The sequence below is a fragment of the Aptenodytes forsteri genome, unplaced genomic scaffold, assembly GCF_000699145.1.
Source record: "Aptenodytes forsteri isolate BGI_AS27 unplaced genomic scaffold, ASM69914v1 Scaffold56, whole genome shotgun sequence".
Taxonomy (NCBI): Eukaryota; Metazoa; Chordata; class Aves; order Sphenisciformes; family Spheniscidae; genus Aptenodytes; species Aptenodytes forsteri.
The window spans coordinates 4,035,551-4,060,389 of record NW_008796213.1 but is presented as its reverse complement, the minus strand read 5'-3'; the positions used below and the strand labels follow the sequence as shown (position 1 = coordinate 4,060,389).

General features: G+C 46.7%; 1 protein-coding gene across 1 annotated transcript in view; it reads right to left on the bottom strand.

The window, feature by feature from the left end:
• DENND2A (DENN domain containing 2A) overlaps nucleotides 1–24,839 on the bottom strand; it is a 57,482-nt gene that overhangs the window by 20,002 nt on the left and 12,641 nt on the right. Inside the window, exons 2-8 of the mRNA XM_009288353.2 lie at nucleotides 16,684–16,782; nucleotides 13,737–14,948; nucleotides 12,558–12,685; nucleotides 9,089–9,210; nucleotides 6,448–6,645; nucleotides 3,970–4,063; nucleotides 2,641–2,691 (exon numbers count right to left, since the gene is read on the bottom strand). Of these exons, the coding sequence (XP_009286628.1) occupies nucleotides 2,641–2,691; nucleotides 3,970–4,063; nucleotides 6,448–6,645; nucleotides 9,089–9,210; nucleotides 12,558–12,685; nucleotides 13,737–14,948; nucleotides 16,684–16,754 (1,876 nt within the window). The 5' untranslated portion in view covers nucleotides 16,755–16,782. The remainder of the gene's footprint in view (nucleotides 1–2,640; nucleotides 2,692–3,969; nucleotides 4,064–6,447; nucleotides 6,646–9,088; nucleotides 9,211–12,557; nucleotides 12,686–13,736; nucleotides 14,949–16,683; nucleotides 16,783–24,839) is intronic.

Genomic DNA, 24,839 nt, shown 5'->3' with positions numbered 1-24,839 from the left:
AGGTGACTCTGAACCTTTGTTCAGAGGAGGCTGTGGGTAGCGATCCCCACAGTTCTACAAGACCAGCACTTGGGTCAGGCTAGGGCTCCACTGGCTGAGTAATGCTGGGGACTCCCAGCTTTAGTAACTTAGGCTGGGCTGTAGGCCAACAACAAAAAAACATGAAAAGAGGTGCAAATGAAAAAGGCTGGCTCATACCAGTCCTTCCTGTGCCTAAAACTAATCTCTCAGGACCATGTTTCTACAAGTTCACCCAAGACAACGGGAAAACAAGAAAAACTGCCAAGCAAGCTGTAACTGCAACACACGTGAGCTGTGGAACAATAAACATTCCAGCATGGAAAGTAATGAAAAGCTGCCTGCTGAGAAGAGACCAGATGAGATTCCCTAAGACCACCCCCCTGCTTTGTTTTACAGTTGCATCCCAAATTAAATCTCCATGACGTCTCCCTTACCCCTACTACAAAAGAAAGAAAGAATTAACTACAAGCAGAGACTACAGCACATTCTCACAACTGTGCTTTTTGTGAATGCGGGTGGCAACGCAATGTTTTGACAGAAACTACAACCACAGGGATATTGAGGGAACTCCAAATACATAAGATGTCTGCTTGGGAGACAGGGCTTCCTGAGAGACGGTATACACTTTAGGACAGACTCTTGACCTTTTGTCTGGTAAGGTTGTGCCACTCATGGACTATTCCAGACAATATAATTTAAAGCAATCTTGAGGTGCCTCTTAAATCAGAGAGCGTAACAATCCCTGGACAGTTAAAGCCATGGAAAGATGGCTTAGACTCCTTTCTCTTGTCACCTATTATGCTATTTGCTCGAAGGCTGTAATTCTTCAAAAGTTTTCAGAAGTGGTTTCTGTTTTACCAGGGACTTCAAAAGGAGCAGCGTCACAGCAATGCTGAGTGCTTCTGAAAAGCTCGCTCAAGCTCTGCATTGTTTATATTCTGTACAACCTACTAAAGATACCAGGATTTTACTGTTGTCATCATGGCAGAGTTTGTCTTTGAACATTTTTCCTTTCCAAGGGTCAGCACTTATGTCTCTGAAATGCAGTCTGATGATATACAGTGACTTGCTAAGCAGAGGTAACTGGCTGGTGTGTTTGGTCTGTTAAGTAAAACACACAAAATCGAAAGTCCTAGACAAAAGAGACTTGCTAAATCATCTCACTTTCCTATTTAAAAATAGGAAAGTCGACAGTTCAACAAGGCATAAAGCAAAATACAGGTGTAGCTAGAGCAAACAGCAAGTGCCAGAGCTCCTGTTCACAGTTACGTAGACTTGCACAGTCACTCAGATCTAGGTATGGATCTGGATATTGTTCAGAGTCCAGTGCTGTTGGATCTGAAGTGACTTCACACAACCTCCATCATCCCCTCTACAGGTAGTTCCTAGCTGCAGTTATACATATATATATATATATATAAAATATATATACAGTTACAGAGAAACCCAGGGTGATGCACATGATTCACTATGGCAACCAGTAACAGACAAGAGTTTGAATCTTCCTGGCCACATCTACACTGTCTTTCTCAGCTACATCTGAACATGGACTATATTTCACAACATCGTGTTTCAAGACAGTTGTGAATGTAACTTCTGCGCAACCTGGGCGCAAACCCTCTCCCCCTGTCTCCAGGTTAGCCTGAGAACCTGTCAAAAGGTAGGTGGTGGCAGCAATTTTCAGCTTGATCTTGCTAACGCAGCAGCACAGATAAAAGATTTCCCAATGCAGAGGAGAGCAAGAGCATACAGTAGTTCTTGTGTGGGAAGCTGTGCTCACAAGAGGGTACTCAGTCTGAGGTTTCTGTTCTGAAAACCTGAAAGATGGTAAGGACGAGCACTCCTAAGCACAATGCACTGTGGTTGACAGAGCGGGAACTGCTGCTTATGCCTGTCTTTTCAGCTTGGGAACTGACCTGCTACCCAGATCAAGTATGCATGTGAGTCAGGAAACTTTGGAATCTGAGGGAGTTTCCATCTTGCATTCTAACTCTGCCAGGACTTTGAATTTGCCATATGAATTCCGCAAAGACTGTAATGCCACCAACATGTCACAGGGCTAATTACCAGTACAAGAAGGTTTCAGAAGAGTATTACGGAGACCACTATACCATATAGCTCTACCGGAGTGAAGCAAGCAATGCGGCGCTTTATCCCAACTCAGCCAATGCAGAAGAGTTTAACTAGCAATAAATCATATCATGCAATCCTGTTTTCCTAGCCAGCCAGTCTGGCTGGTGGGTTTTCTCCCTTAGTAAACATGTAGTGGGTTTTCTGAACACCCTGTCCCATGCAATACTGCCTCTGTCAGTCTGGTCACACATTTGTGACTGCATACTTTGAAAAACCTCACTGTATTTCCACAGGGTCCAAACCATCTCCTAGGAAAGGCAGTGCAAAGAGCTTTGACGGGAATTGGAACAGATGTTTGTTTTGGACTCCTATAGTCCTCTGCTCATGGATTTTCTTCTGCAGTATCGAGATCTTTGTTTTCTCACTGTGTTCCGAGTGGAAACAAGCTCCTTCTCCAAAGGCAGAACACAGAGGAGAGATCTTGACCCAGGAACTCAGAGCGAAGTTTATCAGGAGCGATTTGCTCTCTTCACACGTTTGCCTTACCTTTCAGCTTCTCTTCAGTATCACTGTCCGATTCACTGTTTTCATCAGTAACTAGGAAAAAAGAAAGGGGAAGATGAAGTAAGTAAAGTCTATTTATAACCGTGCATTTCTTATCACTGGCATGAGAAAGCCAGGCCTGGCAGCCTCAGGGGGAAGACAGTACAGATCCCAAGGGCTTTGTTCTTTTCAAGGGTGCACACACCCACAGACATTTAAGCTTACCAACCTTGGTATCTTCCCATTCATTCACGGAATGATAAAAAACCCCAACAAAATCAATTCTGCACAGCCAAAAGAGTTGCATAAAGAATAAAACGCCAGAGCAGTATTTTATCCAAGTCTGTATAAGCACGACACCAAGGCAAAATACTGATTAATATGCAGTAGTTTGCGCGATAAGGGATAAAAACAAGCAAACAAAAAAACAATTGCCAGACTGAATCAGACTCAAGGTCTATATGGTCCAATAGCCTGTTTCTGTCAATGATGCCTTAGATGCTTCAGAGAGGGGTATAAAAAATGATGTAGCGACAAGTCTGGGATGCTTCCCCTGAAGGTTCATGTAAACACACCCATCCACCCTGTGGGTGTATATTGTGTATAAAATAGGATAAACAGTAACAAGTAATTGTGGGAAACAAATAGAGCTGGTGGTCACCTTTTGCTGGAAATTAGGGTGTTTTGGAAAAAAATACTGTGTTGGAAAGACGTAATTTTAAGTTTTACAGAGATGAGATGTTTAAAAGTAATTGCTCTGAAGTACCTGAACACTTCTGACAAGTTGTTGATTGACAGTGGGAGGCTGAAAGTCTCAATCTTGCTATGATGGAGATGGTCCTACAACCAAGTCTAGAAACCCTGATTCCCAACTGAGGCTATTTGTTTATTGGGATGCTGAAGGAACCAGAATTGTTTCAAAATCTACCATCTTCCATTGGACAGTTGACTAAAGTGACACATTCCCACAAAATATTTTGATCTCAACAAATTGGACTCTGTGGACAGAACATTCCTCTCCAAAGCTTCCAGCCTGTTCCAGAAATAAACATCAAAAAGGGGGGACATTTTTGGTGTGACCTATAAGGTTATCATGTAAAGCCATGGAATGAAAACGAAGCAAGAAAAACAAAAACGTTCCATTTTAATGAAAGTCTTTTGGGCAGAGGAACAGCCTTTATCTTCCCAAAAGAGAAGGTGGAAGCCCCAACTCAGTCTCACCCTGGACTGGAAGAAGCACTAGAAAATGTCACATAAATCACTAAGCCAGCCTAAACTCTAAGGCAAGTCCTCAAAAAGTCTTAGATGTATGATGATTCAAAGTTCCTTTACCTTTCCCTGAATTGCTCTCTGTAGACTGCGATAGTCTCTTGACACGTTTCTTTCCCCTCCGTGCCTCATAAATGGCATTGATTTTCAACACAAGCTGCTCAGCAAACACACAAACAAACAAACAAGGTTATTTTCCTCCCCAGGCAAGAAAGAAAGTTAGAATTGCATGCAAAGTGCTCTGTTTCCCAACCCTGGCCATACTGAAACTCTTCACTTGATGGCCCAGAACTGACAATTACCAGGATCTACCTTGCACAGCAACCTGCACCTGTGCTGCCAATGGCCACGCTCACTCTGGTACAGAAGCAGTACAGTCATGCTGGCATGGCAGGAGCCCAAGGTAACAAGCCCTGATGAAAGGCCAGGCCTTAATGCACTTCCACACTGTGTGGCTGTACGAGCTTGATCGTGCCCACCTGGGCCTCTCCATACTGTGGTCCACGCTCCAGGGAGCACCAGAGAGTCCCTTGGGAACCTGCCCTGGTCTGCAGGTTTGAAAGCAGAAAACTGGCTGGAGGATGACAGCAAACATTAATGTCTTTATGCCTTTAACATCTGTTGTGGGATGTGCTGGAAAAGCCTTCATACCAAGCTTGGGGGAAACATATCATACAAAGAATGCTGAAGAAATCGAGATGGGTGGGAGCCAATGATGCTGAAGTACTTTATACTAGTGGTTTTCTTTGCAAATCCTTTAATCCCTGGCCTCCCAGCTGACCAGGAAAGAGGATGTTTCAGCGTTGGGCATAGCTGGGCTTAGTGGCTCATTCAGTGCCTCTGGTCTCCCTATCATCCCTGAAGTGGAGCGGAGTTGCAGAAGGACCATGCCAGGCTTCCCCAAGCCTCCTTGAGCAGAGCTGCCTCCTTGTCAAGGTCCTGGGCAGGAGCAGCAGGACATGGCCACAGGATTCAGATTTATTCCAGAAAGTCTGGGATGACCGCACACACGTTCTGAGAGCTCAAGGTAAGACAGGCCCACCACACACTTGGTCAGGGAACCCTGAATCCAAATACTTAAGTGAGAGGCAGGATGCTCTGATGTGGAAGTGCAGCCTCCACCCAGCCTCCCAGCTCAAGTCTCAGGTCGATCCTGCCACCGACACAGTAAATCTCAGTTCCGAGCTTGCTCTGCAAGACTGCTCAGGAACACTGCCCAGTAAATATATACACTTGTAATCTTCCCTTCAGTTGACATAAAAGTACGTGTGAACACACTGATAGAGCTCAAGCATACTGGGGACGAAAACCCTAGACATTTGTAGTCTTTGGCTCATGCCTGAAGAGCTGAGGTATACAGAGAGGGCATTCAAAAATCATATATGCAAACATGAACACAGATCTGGCAACCAGAAAACAAAGAAGATACACAAACACATCCCTTTTTCCCCAAATGAAAACTGGGTTCAGAAAAAAAATCACCACAGACAGTCCCTGGTAGCCTCTGCTTGTCCTGCAAAGACTGGGATAAGCAACTGTGTTTTTATAACTGTGTTTTTGAAACATTCAATAGATAGACTCCTGCCAAACCTCATTTGGACTGAATACACTTCCTGCTAGATCTGAAAGAAAATAAAATTGAAACGGAGTCATGCCGTATCCAAATATGAAGTAGAAACATTGCTCCAGAAAACGCTCATGACTACAGGCAACTCCTTTTGTCACTCAGATGTCAGTATTTTCATTGTTCACCTACAGTCACACCCTACCTTGAATTGGAAACAGCCAATGCATGAATCAGACCTAGCAAAGAACAACAGATTGCCAGGAGGGAACACCAACACAACACACAGACAATTTCTGACTGTCCTATCCATCAAGCAAAGAAGGAAATACGATGGGGTACATTTTTTGCAAAAATATTAATCGCTTTTTTCCCCCTCTGACAAACTTCAACTTTTATCCAAATGAAAATTAGAAACATTGCTCCAGAAAACGCTCATGACTACAGGCAACTCCTTTTGTCACTCAGATGTCAGTATTTTCATTGTTCACCTACAGTCACACCCTACCTTGAATTGGAAACAGCCAATGCATGAATCAGACCTAGCAAAGAACAACAGATTGCCAGGAGGGAACACCAACACAACACACAGACAATTTCTGACTGTCCTATCCATCAAGCAAAGAAGGAAATACGATGGGGTACATTTTTTGCAAAAATATTAATCGCTTTTTTCCCCCTCTGACAAACTTCAACTTTTATCCAAAAATGAAAATGCCTTTTTTTTTTTCCTTCTATTTTATCTCTCTTGACAATCACGCTATCTCAGACGGAAAAATAACTTCTTCAAAACTTGCAGAGATGTTTGTGAGCCTTCTCCTTCAGGCAGAAAGGGGGTTAAACACAAGTCAAATCAACTGCCAGGGCAACAGCTATATTGCAGGGATGCCACATTGGAAGAATAAAGAAAACATTGTCTCATACTCACATTCCTGCCTGGAAGAAGCCAAGCAAAAGAGAGAAAGCCCTAGATTTACCTTGGGAATCTTCCTTCTCCTCTTGCCATTCTGAGGGTCTCCCAAGGAGAAGAAGGTGTCATCTGGACTGCTGGGCGTTGAGGGAGGGCTGATTTTGGATGGTGACCCAGTCCCATCACGGCTCAGTTTCCGTATGTCTGGCAGTTTGAAACTCCGCCGCTCTGAGTTTTGTCGGAAAAAAATGGGCTTGGAAAGCAACTGGAAATGGAGGAGAAGGAATGAATGAACACAGCACCTTACGTACCTTTGCTTCATTGCTAACACTGTCATGGTGGTAAATCCAGTGGGGCAGCCACAGCACTCAGATGGCAAAGCAGCCCAAATTCTGAGAACGCTCATAGATTTCTGCACACACAAGGAACTCGCCCAGCTGCCGGGCTAGACCAGGACTATCTTGACCAGCAATTTAACCATCCCATATTCATTCCAAACCAGAATGCAATCTCAGGGGTTAACCAAGAAGCCTTGCTCCAGTGTGAAAAAAAATCTCCCAGGATTTGTGTAATCCAGAGGCTGGGATTGTAAATAGGACAAGACTAACCAACCAGCCAACCACAAGCATTTGGGCTAAGGAGCAGCTAGCCAGGGGGAACAGAGAAGCAGTGAGACCAGACAAAAAGCACTGTCAGTATGGCTGTCTTTGACAGTAGCCAGAATTAAATATTTCAGAGGAGGGTACAAGAAATGCCATGATAGACAATTACGGAGACTGGTTTCCTCCTAAGCTCATTAGCAAGTTCAGTGGGAGCACAACAGTAGATATTTAAGTACCAGCATAAAGTTCTTAAAGTCCCTGACCAAAAACAGCATCAGAGAAGCAGAAAGCTCAGCTCCAGATAAAGAAGGGCAAGCCACTTCTCACCAGAAAGATGCTCAATAAGAACATTTTTTTGTCTTCTACAGAATTTCCCAGCAGTTATGACAAGGTTAATTCGCACTTTTTGTGGGCACTATATCTGCACTCACAGAGGATGTATCTACATGGCACTAAGTGGTGTAGGGGAGAGGTATCCAAGCTAATTCTGAACAAGTCACAGCAGCACCACAGCTGAGGCAGCATAATGGTCTGCCTCCATCAACAGACACACTCAGCAGAGTTATTAGCCAGACCAATTAATTCATTCAGGTTAGCTCAGGTGTCTCTGGATGGTTTGGCAGAAGATGCTCAACTCACAAAAATGCTTACCACCCACAGAGAAGTCACATGTTAAAATGAGTCTGGGAAGAGCCTTCGCACTGAAGAATCTCATCCTGCACTAGTGATATAAGCTACTACTGAAAGTCTGTCCAGTCCCATTCCCCATCAGTCTCTAGCCTGGGCAGGCTCTCCAGTGTGATTCACACTGCAGTTGCAAACCCATCAGTTGCCAGGAGAGCTGCAGCACTTCTTTTCTGAGTGACGCAGATCATGGCTTTTAGATGTCAAAGCACTGCAGTGTAACATAATTACTCCCGTTCAGCTCTTTACTAAGTGTCTCCTGCTGGGAGCCATATCTATGGTGAAAGGCATTCCTGTGTCACACTGCAGCCCCCTTTGATAGCACAAGTGGGAAATCAGCGTGCACAGGTGATTGCAAAGCTCTCTGAGGGAAATCAACTTCATCCCAACACTCATATATAGACCTTGCTGCTCTAGACCTAACTAGCAACAAGGAGAATGGATTGAGAACTACAGAACAATTTTCACTTTTAAGTGTTGAATTATCCAAAGAAACCTCAGTTGCTGATTAAGCTGGTTGGAAAAGAGCAACACGTCAAGAAACGCTGCACGTCAAACTTCTGAAAATGTTGGGTAACAGCTCTAATGATAGCTGTAACTTGGAGAGCATGGGAAAACCCTTCAGTCAGAAAAACCGTGTTTAGATCTCTGCTATCTGCTCTGAACTCAGTGGTTGCCAAGATGACTTCTGCTGTCACATCTGCACCTGCTGCTCCAGGCTTGGACTATCTAAATAGACAACAGGAACCAACCAAAACAGCTCAGGAAGCTGAGAGCAGGGCTGGCCTTGGTAAGCCCTGAGCTCTGAGCAAGAGGTGCAAACCAATGTTTTACTTCTTCTTTTGGTTTCACTGCCAAGAAGGAAAACAGCATCAGGCTGTGAGCTGTGCTGCTGGTGGGAACACCCTTTTAGTATCAGCCCCCTAACCAGGGGACTGGCATTGCATTAGTTACCAGCACCCAGTCTCATCAAGGAGAGAGCAAAAGAGGCGTCCTAAGGAAGGGGGCTGCACAGGCATCTTGGCATCAGCAGGGGCAGACTGTGTACTGCTCACTGACACTGAGCCAAGACCACTGCAGGGCTTGATTACCCAAGCACTTAAATGCCCTCTTTGAGGGGAGGGAGACCTTTCTTGCACTATAGTAGCAAAAGGTCTCCCCCCCTGCCAGGGGAAGGTAGCCCCAGAGTGAAAAGAAGTGAAAGCCAACAAACCATTTGTATAAGGGAATGCTGTTTTTTCACCTTGCTAAAGGGCAATAAATCCCCTCTTATCACACCGTACTCTGTGGTAAAAGACAAAAAGGAAAAAACCCCGACATGATGAAAGTCATTGGCAAAATTCCACACTTTTTCCACACAGGACCTGGATTTCACCCAAAAACCTTCTGGAGCAGGAGAGGTGGCCACTTGAATCAAAGTACCTTAGTGGGAGTCCCAGGTACAGAAGAGGTGGGGGATGCTGGGAAGGCCAGGACACATTTCTTCCCCAAACAGCGGCTGTTGGTCTCAATGTCTTCGTAAGGGTTTTCCTTCGATGGTGGATCTGCAGCAAAAAGCCACAAGCAAGAGACTGTGAGTGCAGAAAATCCTTGAGGTCTGCCATAAAAATCTGTTTGGGGATCTGCTGGCCTTCTCCCACCTCCCACATCAGATATAAAGACCTGTTCTCAAGCATTCCTGCAATTGCTTCATTCTCTCCATAGCCCTAGAAGTCCAGCTGCTCGCTGGATAGCGTCCAAACCCTGACACTGATGTATGCAGCCATAGGAACGTATCACAGATACTACAGATGGAAAAGACCCAGCGAGTCCTCAAGTTCATTTCCCTGTCTTCAGAGGAGCTGTGAGGTTCTCATGCACATTGGTCCATAATTGTATTTCCTTCTTTCCAGTCTTCTGCTTAGAATTGTCCCAATGAAACTGTGAGCTGAAGCCTAGCATAAGGGTCTTCCCTCCTCTGTTTAAACCCCACATTTAGGGGGACCTCTGGTCATCATTTAATTGGGGCTGAAGCGATACGCTGCTCTTGGGCTGACTCTGCAGAAAGATTTAATCCACTCTCTGAACATGGATGTCTGTCACACAACACAGGTTTTCAAACACACCTACCAATCATGGATGCCTCAATCTCAAATGCCCCACTTTAGAAAGAGGGAAGGATTCACCTCACCTAACCCAGGCCACCCAAAGTCAGGATGCTCTTTCCCTGGAAGGGGTGGGGGCGGGGAGGGACACCTCTGAAGTAACATTCAGCTCATTCTTACCTAGGATTCCCTCTAAAACACAAGGCTTGAATGACCGCACAGAGGTGCCCCTTTCTTTCCACTGATTCTGGAGGCACACAACTTATCCAAGTTTTAAACACCCAAAATTACATATAATGAATTTCTTACATCCCACTCTTCAGCAGTGCTGCGAAATGCAAACATAAGTGTGTTCAAAAACAACACACAACTCTGAAAAAGCAGGTTGTGACATCTCCATCTGAGCATCTAAGAAATCAGTGACAAAGGCTTAGCCCAAGCATCTGCATGGGCAGGCAATTTGTTACAAGATTTCTCTCTTCATTGTCATCATTTCATGCCATCCCAGTGGACAGCTGGGACTCGAAGCATCTGCCTTTCTCTTATTGTCATGTAATGCTTGGCTGAGAGCAAAGACTGGAGGTCAGTGATGCTGCAAGACTCTGGAGCAGGAACTGGTAACGGCTGTAGGATCTGTTTAACTGGCGTGCTCCCGCCTGCCTGCCCTGCCGGGGCAGGAGTGCCGCTGGTCTTCAGACAAGGACAGAAACCGAAGTCTTTTCCAACACTGTCTTCTACAGTGGCTTGGTGATACACAGCACTATAGTTGTGCTCTGAATTCACCAAGGAAGAGAAGGTAAGCTTTGTGACACCAGCAAAGCAAGTCTGCGAGAACATTTTGTCAGCAAACGTGCTCCTGTCCCTGAAAGTGGCTCCACTTTCTAATTCCAATGGCACACTTCAGTACTGAAAATACACTTCAGCTGTCACATAACTGGGTAGATTGGAGAAAAAAGAACAAGCTTGGGTTCTGTTGCCTACCCCATCCTCAAACTGCTTGGCAGCATGTCCAGTTAGCCTCAGTCTAGAAGAAAGAACACCGTTACCCTCTTTTTGACAAATAAACCTCGTCATCCATCTGCCCAGTACAATTTCCAACATTCCAGGTAAGCAATGGCGAATGGGTAAAAAGATGGTGTATGAAGGGAATCTGTGCGGCTTGCTGGTAAAGGGAACAGTTCTCCCACCAACAGCTGAACCCTCCCTAAGACGCACATACGAATATGGGGTGTACGTGTGTGCTTGCATGCCCTGATGGACACACATGATTATCTGTGGGTCAGCACTAGTGTCCTGCAGCTGAAGCCTTGGTTCCCCCTCCACTGGTGCGGTTTTCATATGCTGTTTATGTTTCGTGGACTATACCCGCCTGCAGTCTTGTGAAAAACAAAACTAGATTTTTTTGAGTTATCCCTGTCCACCCCTTTTCCCAAGCTTCCATCGTAACACCATCAGGACTGCAGGAACCAATTAAAGATCACTGACTCCAGGCAAAGCCTAAACAAGCAGCAAGAAAACAAAAAACCAAACATGCCCCATTAGCTGACAATCACCCATAACTTTGTTTTCTTTTAATCTTTGCAACTAAAAGCGGGAGGGGAGAGGAATTTCAGCCTGGTATTTGAGTTCTCTGCAAGCTTGGGGCACAGGGGTGTGCTTGTGTTTGAATGGATGGATTTGCCTATACAGCCACTCTGTAATGCTATCCATGTTATTCCAGCTGATGAGGTGACCCTTACTCAGTGGTTTCCGAGACCTCCCACCACGCCCCAACACAAGAAACCCCAGCAGCTGCTCAGGCACTCCCTGTTCCTTTGGCCCCCCAGGTAAAGAGAAGAAAAAGGCAAACACAGAGCCCCTAGCTCCACAAACAAGGCTGACAGCTTCAAAAATGTGAAAAAGGATGGACTGGCATCACCTCGATTGCCATCGGTCCTAAAGGAACACGATTTCTTTGAGAGACCTTTCTCATCAAGTATGATCAGATTTTATTCATATCAAAACGTCCTGCCTGCTCCTGAGAAAGCACAGCTCCTCCCACGCCAAACAACACAGACCACCTTTGTAGGATTACAGCTGTATGGTGAGAGCCAATGCAGCTATTCTCTTCCTATTCTGCTAAAGTCAGCCAAGAGCTTTGTCAGACACAGCACCAGACTACAGCTACTAAAACTTCTTAAGGCTTTTTCAAGAGGGATGCTTTCTATTCTATGTTCCATAAAAGGCCATCTAACTCACGATGTCAAAAAACACTACATAAACTGAGAATGTTACAGGAAATAATCTTTAAAATGGCATTGATCTGCCATGGAAGTTAGAGAATGAAATAAAACTCAATTTCAAAGATTGTGGGACCTAGTTTCTTAATTTCAATGGTACCTGGAGCCATACACAATCCTATTTCTGAACCGTGGAATTGACTTCGAGGCTATGTTTTCAGACTGTTCGCATTATCTCAGTGGTGACAAGCTTACCACAATGGACAGACCAGAGCTGTGAGAATTAATCCACAGGACAAAAGGAAGACAGAGGAGAGATGCCAGCAAAAAATAAAAGCTGGTTCCCACATGCCTCAGGTTCATCTTTGAAGCTGACGAGTTTTGAAATATTCCTTCCACTTTTCTTATTACTTGCCAATAATCTGTGTAAAATGTGTCTTGGTTTGCATTTGGATAATAAACATACTTTATTCAGCACCTCCAGTGAGTGCCTGTCGACCACGAGTCTTCTCAGTTACTCAGCATTAGCAGTCAAATCCCTCCCCTGTCCAAAGCTCCTACCCAGTATGTCCTGTCCAAAACTCCTACCCAGGATGTCTTCATAGACGTTCTCCTCAGATAAAGTGCGTGTGAGGGCCAGCTTGGTCTGCGCGTACCAATCCACCCGGCTGTTCTCAGACGATGACTGCAGCAAGTCTTCAAACTCATACGACTTCCTGCACCATTGATGGGAGGGGAGAAGGAGCAAAGAGGAGAGTGATCCAGTTAACCAGCATTTATAACCAAATCACGGCTAATTCACTTCTCCAACATGCCACACAGTTGGCAAAATGAATTACTGAGAAGAGAACATTTCACAGCCTTATCCCATATAAAGCATATAAAACTGAGATCGGTTATTTTTATCAGCCACACAAATAAAGGCATTTTGGGGATGCTGTAGATAATCTGGGTTGTCATGGCAATAGCACGCTGTGAAGATGCAAGTGTTAAGTGGCACATCCTGCAACACTGCACAGAACCTTAGGCCATAAGAGGTCCCATTCACAGCACAGATCCCACCCTTGGCAGGAATAGTGGGGCCCCAAAATCAACTCTCTCTGAGCAATACAGGAAAGCAATACTCGCATGCAGCATGGTAGAAAGGATAAATACAAGTGTCCTCCACTAACAAACCTGTAAAGTTTCAATTCCCTTCCTGCACCCAAGCCAGGAATTTTTAGGTGATGGCTTATGCAGAGGGCATTAGAAACAGCTGTGCATTTTAAGCTTCCCACCCCAAAAATGTGTGACAATCATGTGGGAGGGGAGAAAAGGCAAGAAAGCACTCCAGAAGAATATATACATATCAGATTGAGTTAGAGGAATAGGCTTACTATGACCAGTGAAAAGGCTGTGGTAGAGTCTAGAGATTATCATTCCAGACCCTGTTCCAGACCAGCTGTAGTCATTTTGTAATTAAATAGATTTTCTGCTAAAAAACCAAACCAAAACTCCAAACCCCTCAATCTTGGGCTTGAAGGTTAAGCCATGTAATACAGTGACCTTAAAGCCCAAATCTGCCATGACTTATCCCCTCACAGTTATTCTGTGAAATTGTGCTGTCCACTCATACATTCTCAGAGAGATGACTGACTGCTGGTTATGGCCAGCAAGGCTCTCTGGGGATTATGAGTGACCAGGGAAGATCCGTGTCTCCCAGAGAGATATGGGAAGGTGGGACTCCACCATCAAGACCAACACCTTTGTGAAACACAGCTCGAATACCTGTGGTCGGCATTGTTCTTGTGTTTCCCGCTCCAGAGCCTCCTGCTGACAGCTGACGGGGGAGGAGAGGAAGGTAGAGGAGGGGGAGGAATGGATGGCAGAGGGGGTAAGTTTCTTTTATTCCTAGTTGCTGGCACCCAGTCCTCTTCCCCCTCATGTTTGAAAGTCCGCCTGGGCTTTGGCAGTGGGTTGATGAAGGGTTTCTTCTCTGGCACCCCTGGCTCTGTGTACACATTCTCCATTGTGCAGTCCTTGGATTTCACATGAGAAGTTCTCACCTCTTCTAGAGTCCCAAAAATTGGCTCACTGATTTCAGAGTCTAAGCCAAGAAGCCTTTTGTTGAGCTCAGCCCCACATATGCTCTCATGGCCCTCGGGAGCAGTGTGTCCTTGTGTTGCCTTCTCTTGCAAGCACTGTGGGGAGTAGTAAGTACCAGGCAACTGCGGTTGCAGCTCTGCTGAGCCGTCTTTCAAAGCCTGCTCTAGCTTCTTGACCTGACTAAGCACTGAAAGGTTCTCCTTCTGGACCTCCCACTTCCCACCTTTCACCTCCTTGCATTTTCCAGGGCTGGACTCTACTTCCTCATCCTTCTGCGCTTCCCCCTTTCGCTCTGCTGCCTGTCCTGTGCCTTTCAGAGTTCCTGCTTTCCGCTCATTCTCTTTGCCTGCCCCTTTGCACTCCAGTTCCCAGTTCATAAGTCTCTTGGTCTCCACTTTCCGAGTCACCAGTGCTTCCCCACTTGTCTTCTCAGTTACACAGGGCATCTTGTGCTCCTCTTTAATTCCCTGCTCCTCCTCTCTGCGAGGAGCAGACTGTGTTTCTTTTTTCCCTTCCCATTCTGAAATTTTGTCCTTGATGCTGAAGGACTTATTCCTCAAGCCAATTTTTCCAGGTGACCGTATATTCTCAGTGCCTCCTATCTGTCTCCTGATGATTTTACTGTTTTCTTTAACGTTCAGATCCACAGATGGGTCACTGATGATCATTTTGGGACTAAGCATGTTCTGCTGAAAGCAGTCTAGTCTTGGATCCAGCATCAAGTTCTCCAAGGCTCCCAGTGGGTTCTTCACCACAGAAGAAACTGGTTCAGCTTCAGGTGTTAAGCCCAGGGTGACAGAGGCACCTTCAGAACATCTCCCACTCAAAAATCCACACAAAGGTCTTTCTAATTCCTTCACAGCTGCTCTATTGTTTTTATCTGCAAGCTTGATCCTACACACCAAAGACAAAAAGAGAAGAAACATCACTGCCATTGCTCATCCTTGGTTTAGTCCATCAGCTCCACAGGCTCTACTTGTAAAGCTGATAACAGCAGAGGATGCTCAAACCAAGCACTTGAGAGATGGGCTTATAGGGGAGGACGCTCAGGGAAGCGTCGTTCTAGCCAGAACACAATGCTCTCCTCTTGTTACGACTACGACAGAGTTTGAAATGAAGTCTTTCTCTGTGGGAGAAATAGGTGGCAGGTGAGAGGTAATTTTTGTACATCATACATGCTGATACCAATGAAAGGTTCACCAGCATTTGTGTGTGTGTGTTCAGAAGTGCAGTGGAGTTTTGGACATCGTCAGGGCATTAAGCAGGTCCACTGCAAATAAATGCAAAATGGACCATTTGCAAACAATAGCAAAATTGCTGCTATCAAACAGAGGAGAAAACGTATGATACAGCTGGCATTCCTCCAGTGCCTGCTCAGAGGATCTCTCTCGGTCCATCCAAATGTTCCCCAAATGCATATTTATGCATTAAGACTGCACTTTTATTATTACATTTCTGTGGCCCTACCATCCCAGGCCACACATGGGCTTGGGCTCCCATGTACCCAGGCATGCTCCCTCGGCCTAGAGCACGTGATGTAGCACCCAGACACCAGATTCAACATTCTCAGAGCAAAAGGATTAAACACCTTCACTGTTTGCATCCAAACTGCACCAAAAATCCCTAATATATTTAGTCTAGGGATTTCCAAGTGTGTGATATCACAATATCAATATTGTGATGTTTTATCAATATGGTAAAATTCCAGCTGAACAGTTATTTCAACACAAAATGTTTCTGAACCAAAGCACTTAGCCGTGTCTTTGGGGTTTGCCTGGACTTGGGAAGGAGCACCAGGACAACACAAGGTGGTTACTGGAATGAAAATCCCTATCATTAGTCCCATTTAACCATGATCCCAACACTGAGATTCAACTCAGGAAATTGCTCTATTAACTTAAATGTATCAAGTGTGCCTCTTCCAGAACTTAGCGCTCTTGTAAGAGCATCCATGTGGATACCCTGTGTGCTGGCAGGCCTCGAGCTTCGTCCTGGAGTTAAGCGATGCTGGCAGCCATTGCAGACTCAGTTGTAGTGCAAATTGTGTCTGGGACGGGTTTCTGAGCAGAAATGGAACCCCAGCCAGAGAGTGTTCTTCCCTAGCCTCACAGATATTTAACTCCTGGCTGCCTCAGTGACAACATCATGCTTTGGTTAAGAGCTGGCACTGTGAAACACCGTGGCCTTTCCCAAGGAGCAGGGCATCACAGTGCAACTGGTGGTTGGACCGCACAGTAGAAACCAAGGTTGGACATTGGGAAAAACCTGCAATGGGTGGGGACGTTTGTCTGAGGAGTCTGCGGCATCTCCCAGCGTTGAAGATTTCAAGTGCAGGCAGGGCAAACATTGACAGGGATGTCATCAGCACAAACGGTCTTGCCTTGGGGCAGACCTCTTCTAGCACTGTGAACCTAGGACATTATCAGTCTGACTAGATACTAAAATGCACAGTGTCACAGTCCTGAGATGGCAATGAAATCACCTGAGACCTACAGGGGTGTGTTTTAATGTGTGAGGAGAGGGGGACAGCACAGAGCGGAGAGAACATTTCCTTCCTTTGGTTTTCTTTCTGCTGGGGGTAATAAATGCAAGCAAAGCACCCCGGCACTGAAACATGGAAAGCTCTCACCTCTCAACCGACTTGCAGACACTGCTTTCAGACTTGCTGCTCACATCGGCCGCCTTGCTAGCTGTCATCATGTCAGCACACAGCAGGGCAGCAGGTCACCTGCAGACAGACACAAGGAAGAGTGCTCAGCATCCTTCTCTCTTCCTTCTACATACATACACACATGCATGTTTCTCCTTGAAATCCAGGAGAAGAGCAGAAGCAAGACATGACGGCTCTCTGAGGACAGCCTCGGTTTCCTCCTCTGCAAAATGGGAAGAGGGGTGATAGCATTACACCCCAGAAACCCAGAAACAGGGAGGAGTTGATGGGTTTTGAGGGCAAAAATTATCTTTGACAGAGCATCAACTGCTGTACCGTGACTTGAATATGGAGTGTGTTTTATGAAGGCTTTTCATTTCATTGTTGCCAAAATCTCAGCGGATTTAGATTTTTTTTTTCCTTGCAGAAGACTAAAACAAAAACAATTTTAAAACAACCTGTGTTAAGGCCACATGACCAAAGTGGTCCCTGTGTATGCAACACTGTCACAACATCCCCAGCTTGGGACAGAAAACGTTTTAGGCTGAAGAGACACTGCACTGCGGACACTGGTTTCCTTCTCTCCGGTGGGCCATGTTAGGCTGCTACTGATCTGCTTTCAGAGGACAACTTCTCATGGGGGTAAGATAAATCAGTCCCAAAAATGAGTCATTCTGTTCACCTCATGATTTCTAGCATTTATGGAGTGACTGTCCCTCTCTTTCTTTTCAGTACTGCTGCTACCCAGTTAATGCAACAGACTCTGTCCTCTTCTTATTGCCCCACAATACTCTTACTCATTAAATAAAAAATAAAAGCATTACTCTGTTACTCTGCAGCACCATCTCTCCTCACTTCTCAGGGTGGTCTGCCTGCTTTGCAGCATTGCAGTGACAAGGGGCTCACCATCTCGTAGGCAATACTTGGAAAATCTGAAGCCTCTCAAATCTGTTCACTTGGCTGGTCTGCCAGATGCTGCCCCGCTGTGCCGAGCATTTGGCAACAAGACCGAGTGCCTCGGGAAATTTAGTAGGTTCTTGTCATTAAAAAAATAAAACCCACCACACCAGAAACAGTAAAGAACAAAAGGATCTCTCATTTCCACTGTTCAAGTATTTTGGGCAGAGAGAGGAAAAAAGGAGAAAAAAAAAACCCCAAAATCAGCCTTGTTTGTTCCCAGTTTTCTCTCCCTCCCTTTATCCCACACTGACAACGTTCCTGAGGCGAGGAGTGAACTCTGGGTCAACTCAATGTGTACACACTCGGGGCAGCTCATTGCTAACCATTTAGCGGACTCTCTTTCCCCAGACAATAAACCCCCTTGGCTTCTCTTTCTCGTTAGTAACTGGAACAAACACCCACTTCACTTCTAGACACAGAGCAGCCTTGCAACACTGTCAAGAAAATTTACCAGCCCAAGGAACAAAATCTATTCATCCATCCATTAACTGTTATGGATCGAGAATAATGAAAAACTAACGATCGCTTGCGTCCCCAGCCAAAGAATGACTCACGCAGGCAGCCAAAGCGGATTCCTGCAAAGCTGCAACAGAGGCTGCTCTGCACTTGGCTTACAACATCCTTAGAGCAGGGACGGTCTCTTCACTCATCACTTATTTAGTGCCTCGCACAGCAGGGTCAGTGGCCAGAGCTCCTCAGCACTGCCTTTAGCAGTAAGAAACGTAACAACAACGGGAGCTGGCATACACACAACCCCTGTGGCTCCGCTGCCACATCGAATGTTCACTTGGGATGAGCACCTCTGTCTTGATAAGATCACACAATTTCCCCCATCAGGAAACTCCATCTCTCAGCCTTTTCCAATAGCCCCCTAACAAACACTGCCTTGAAAACGAACATCTGGGTATGAGGAAAGGTGTGCTGGTGCTCATAGTCACACACCTGACATACCTCCTGTGGGAGAGGCCAAAAAGAAGATAATACAGAATAAGAGGTGCACTCGTTTCTTCATCTGTAGTGGATGGGACAGACCCCATCGCCCTCGGTGAGCGGAAGCAAGGCACAAAGCAGTTGCTGAGTGCTGCAAAAGAGTCTCCCACGGAAGGAGCACTGCTGCGATCAGCAGATCAGCATGACTTGGAGCCAAGGCCAGAGGGACATCTGTGCCCCGCAGCCACCATGCGTGGCAGGAGTAACCAAAGCAATGTACTCACACTAGGCAGATTAAAGAGCGGGCCAGGAGCTTCCAAAGCAGCAACACATCAGATGCTGCAATGTGACAACAACCAGGTACCTACCAACATACCCACTGACAACACACGCCGCTTAGGGGAGTAAAGTCATCCCTAGGAGATACACAGATTGCTGTGCCTTCACCCTTGAGCAGCAGGGTATACAGGGTGTCCTCAGCATCAGCTAGGGGATTACTGTAACACGTTAGCTGGTCCTGCCCAAAAGAGTAAATATTTATCCAAACACACTGGAAGACATGAGCGAAAAAAAGAGTCACCTCTGGAATAAAATAGCAAAGTACCTCCCAATTAGTCCAACAGTCAGATAATTTGCTTGGGGCCAATCCCAAGCCCAAATGAACTTCAAAAGTGATGGGATCACCTCTTCCGTTAATAAGGTCACCAGAAACTACTTGCAGGCCTGACCCACAGGCATTGCCAACACCTGACAAGAGGAAGCTGGGATGGCAGTGATGGAAAATTGCCTCCAGCAGGAAAACAAAAAGGTAGATCTTCTCTACCAAGGTTTGGCTCCACAAGGCACCCAGAGTTAACATGACAGTTCACTGCAAAGGGCAAGGGGAGCTCCTGTTCCTCCCGTCTCCCCACATCTCTGCTACGATCAACCACACACTACCCTGATCGTGTGCTGGCTCAGGCTCTCTTTGGAGCACCTCTGTGACCTGCTATAGCTCGTTGAGAGTTTTAGACAAAGCAGCTCATGGAAGGGGTCCAACATTCATCGGATCTTGTACAAGGGAGGTGATGAGACTGTGTGGACAGGAGGGGAAGAGGGAGGGAAGTGGAGAGAGAGAGCACGAGAGAGTGTGCGTGTAGGGATGGGGAAGGGAGACCTGCCAGAGGCTCAGAAGTGTTATCCGAAATGCTCTGCTTTCCTGCTTTATGTGCAATGTGACCAGGGCCCTACAAACTGCCTGGAAGAAAAAAGCGGAGCTGAGTTCAGTTAGCAGGCAACCCGAGAAGGACATACATACATCAAGCTGGTACTTCTTGACCAATTGCTGCTTTCTCTAAAAACCACAAAAGAACTTTCTACCAGCAATGGGAGGTGCTGCCCCACGGCAACCCGAGCTGCGGGCCACCGCTCCTGGCACTTACATCCTGGAGCAGCAAGGCCATAAAAGGGGAGAGAAGATGCCAAGCCCCATTTGGAGAGCCTCACCACTGCAATTTATTCAGTAATCCCTGCCATTGTTTGGGGGAACAAAGCAGTCATCTGATATTGTTTCAAAATTAAACTGGGAAAGGAAGGACAGGGGAGGAGGCGGGAGGAAAGAGGGAGGGGAGGGAGCTCTCAAACCTGTTGGTCGGACCCTGGGAAGGATGTGAAGTCTCCCAGCAGAAGCCTCTCGGCGTATCTCCCACACGCACCCGGCCTCACAATTCCCAGGGCCATGTGATAGGGGCTTCCTGCTACCAAGCGAAGCAAGACCTACCCCGACCTCTCTCTTCCAAACAGAGTTCCTGCCTGCTTTGTGTTCGCAAAGAGGCGTTTGTTTACTGATCTATCATTGGCATGCAGGAAACAGCCTTGAAATGAGCTGTAATCATCTGTCTCCAGCAATAGCTGTTTGGCTTTCTTCTAATTTAAGTTTTCCTCCCACCCCCCCTTCCCCCATGCCCTCTTCCCCACTTCCGATCAAAACGCTTTTGGAGTACGCACATCTGGTTCAGGGCACTAGATACTACGCGATGTTTCCAAAGCAACCAGTGAATAAAAGAGGCGCTGACAGTAGGCACGCTCCCACCCCCAAAGGACAGAGCAGTCTTCCAGAGGAATATGAGCTGAACTCCTTCAGAGAGAGGAAGAAACCAGCTTTGCCCGCTGCACTTAGTGCAGCCACCAGACGATGACAAAAGCCCGAGGAGCACCAAATGCCCTGCAGTCTACATCACCAGAAATGTACGCAGCCAGCACGCGGGTCACACACATGGAGTCTTGCCTCCGATAAGGTCAGGCGGTGATGGCAGCAAGCCTCCCAGGCCTCCCTTTGCTATTTCGTTTGTGGGGAATAAACCAAGCATACCTCAGAGGGTCTTGTGGTTTGGGGATGGGTATTAATTGCCATTGTCGCTTGCTGGACGCCATGTCTCAAGAATTTCTTTGCTCTGTTTACTCTGCACCTCGCACAAAAATCGGATCCAAGTCCATAACTGGATACTAGCCACACTGCCTTAACAATAAGGCTTCACAGCACCAGGAGCGACCCGCAGCTGGTCAAACTCTCCTCCAAGAAGAAAAACGACATGCTGCGTTTAAAGCCCACGCACACTTTCTTCTCCTTGGTGCTCACAGAAATGGTCTCTCCAGTTACTCTCACAAGTAACCCCGAGCAGCCAAAGCCTGCAAGTAACACCTCTCTGCTCCTGTGCTTTACAGAACAAAGGATGCAACATACAGACAGCAATGAGACAACAATATATAACATACATATATAAAGAACAGGAAGGATGCCAAGAAGACAAAACACTAACAGGAAAATCATGAGTAAGGGGAAGCCAACAGTTAAAGTCTTCAAGGCTCCCTCCCCCAGCCCTTGCTCTGTTTGGAGCCCGTTTCCCTTTGGGGGAAGAAGCAGGCATGAGGACGTGTGCTTGTGCACGAACACACACACAGAGGCCACTGTGTGGGCCCCTGTGCACAGTCCCAGCACCAGGCAGCGTCCCTGGGCCTGGGTACGAGCATGCTGACTTCATGAGGTCCCCAGCAGCAGCGTGACCTCAGGGGTTGAGCCCCCACAGAGCAGGAAGGACACCAGCCGAGCGGGGATGTGCCTAGAGCCGAGAAGGGCAACGGGACCCAAGAGCAGGCTCCCTTGGCAAAACAAGATGATTGCAGTGGGAGAGTCACTGATTTGAGGTGTCCAACACCAACCCAGCAGCAAGGCAAGGGTTTTCTGAAACTTGAGCTCAGTGTGTTTGACCCAAAGCTCCACAACATGTGCCATGAGCCTTCCCCAGCTGACAGCAGCAACAGTTTCTCCTCAGGACTTCTGTGAGGTCCACTTCTTTCCTCTCCCAGTCAGCCCTGCAGATGAGCATACCCCAAGGTCTGGGAGGACGGGCCACCTCCACAACAGCAGGGCTTCTCAGTGGCATCCAGTGAAAGGATGATTCCGCTTACACATGAGAAAAAACTGTTTTACCGAGAGGGTGACCGAGCACCAGAGAGGTTGTGGAGGCTCTATCCTTGGAGATACTCAAAACCCAACTGGACAATGTCCTGAGCAAGCTGCTCTACGTGACCCCACTCTGAGCAGGGGGCTGGACTTGGCCATCTCCAGAGGTGCCTTCCCACCTCAGCTACTCTGCCATCCTGTGCTGGGCACAGTTAGTTTGGGGCAAGGTGAGTTGTCACCTCTTTGCAGGCACTGACTGTCCTGGCCATGCGAGTCTCCTGCGGGCCATGGAGACTGAAGACACTGACAGCAGGATCGTTCAGTTCATCACACTCGTAATGGGATCCTAATTGTAGATAGTCAGGCCCAAGTAATTTATTAAAGAAAAAAAAGCAGGATAAACTTAGGTAAACATATCCATGAAGGACCAATGACTGGGAAGCGATATGCTCCTACAGTATCTTTCAGAGCCAGATCCCACACAGCCTCCTACCCCCCTCGCCCCACTCTGTCCTAACTTTTCCCTTTGATCTATCATATCTTACACCACAGGGCTTACAAGGGGGTCAGGAGAATCCCATGTGTCAAAACAAACTGTATTTTCAAAAACCCCAAGTGGAATCGACGTACTGCAACCTCTCTCTTTGTGCGCGAACCCCATGTCAGAGGAACAACACTGCAATGCAAGGAATGCAGAAACTTGTAGTGTTGGCGTTCAGCCTGTGTGCAGAAAAGCTGTGTTATGTATTATATCTTTAATTTTATGATATAATTCATTCTACTGACCTTCTCCCTCTCTAAAGCCCACAGAACAAACTCTGCCCACTTATATGTCACTAACCTGATTTAAAGGATTACTATGCTTAAAGGGACTGCCCTGTTTCTCCCTCTCCCTGGGCCCCTGCTCCTCCCTTTGCTGCCAGCAACATGGTCTCATCCCTGTCCTTGGTAAAGGATATGCCTGATCAGATCTCATAGTTGCCATTGACTAAGGGCGTGCCTACTTTTTCCTCCCTTCTTGCTCCTGCTTCCTTTGTATCAGCTCCAATGCTTGTAAAGCCCTTTCTGAGCTAGCAAGGGCTAGCAAGCTAGCTAGTTCAACTCGCTAAACCAACGAAGAAATAAAAGGAGGGAAAAACAAAAAGTTTTCTGCTCGGATAGTGACATCAGTCACCTGTCATGGAAAACCTGATGAGCACTGAAGCACATGGAAGGGAAGGGATGAAATCATATTGCTGGGACAGATTCACTGCGTATTTTGCTTTCTCCTCACCGCTTCCCTTCAAGGACATTTGTTGCTCACCATACAACCATATAAATGGCAAACTGGGTTGCACAGACTACAGGCAAAACTCAATTTGCTCTCAGTACAGGGACAAGCAAGACTTGATTTTTCAGACTGTTCCAACTGCAAACCCCACCGCCTTCACAAGCAGCCATGGGGTCAGCCCTACGGCTGGACCCAAGGCCAGGGAATGCACAGCTGGCTACAGCTGGCAAAAACTCCGCTTTCAGAGTTTGTCCGACATGGCAGCAAGTTCTGGGAAGGGCAGCTGAGGAGGTTCCTAGCCATTTCTCCTTCATTACCTGCCAAATTAAGCAAGGAACCCCTGCAGGCACCCATTTCACTTGCTACACTACCCCGACTTGCCCCCAGAGTGGGCCCCTTCTTTTGCACTGAAGGAGACCACAGATGCACTGAACAGACGCCTGTGACCGCCCAGCCAAGCCTGACCGCTGCAGTGCACAAGCATGGAAGATGCAACTGAAATGGCATGGACAACCGTAAACGTGGCGCTTCTCAGTTCCTGAGTGCTCCACTTCACACATACAGAAACTGCATTTGGAGAACACAAACGAAGTTTCAGCTTTGGGTTGGTTGGTTTGGTTTAAAGGCAAACTGGAAAAAAAAAAAAAAACCACTGGAGTCCCATGGTGTGGGACAGCACAGAGTTACCAGGACGGCTGGATGCTTTGGCTGCACCACAGGCACCTCTGGCACCTGAGTTAGTGGAACAGCTGGTAACAGCAGCAGCTCCTGGAAGAGGATGGGACAGACACTCTGCCAGGGGTTTTGCACACACTTGCCAGGGGCACAGGGACCCTCAGGAATCATGGGCTCCATTCCAGGCTTTGGAAGGAAGCAGGTTATGGGGGGCATGCCATTATTTTTAAGTTTGTGCTCTCTCCTCCTGACAGTAGAACCTGGTTACACAGAGTCTTCCTCAGCTACTGTTGTGGTTTAACCCAGCAAGCAGCTAAACACCACACAGCCATTCGCTCACACACACCCCCAGTGGGATGGGGGAGAGAATCAGGAAAAAAAAGTAAAATTCATGGGTTGAGATAAAGACAGTTTAATAGGACAGAAAAGGAAGGGAAAATAATAATAATAATAATGACAAAAGAACATACAAAGTAAGTGATGCACAATGCAACAGCTCACCACCCATCGACCGATGCCCAGACAGTTCCCGAGCAGCGGTCACTGCCCCCTGGCCAACTCCCCCCAGTTTATATACTGAGCATGACATCATATGGTATGGAATATCCCTTTGGCCAGTTTGGGTCAGCTGTCCTGGCTGTGCCCCCTCCCAGCTTCTTGCTGGCAGGGCATGAGAAGCTGAAAAGTCCTTGACTAGCGTAAGCACTGCTTAGCAACAGCTAAAACATCAGTGTGTTATCGACATTATTCTCATCCTAAATCCAAAACACAGCACTGTACCAGCTACTAGGAAGAAAATTAACTCTATCCCAGCCGAAACCAGGACACCTACTCAATACCAGTCCCTGCTTCCCAGAT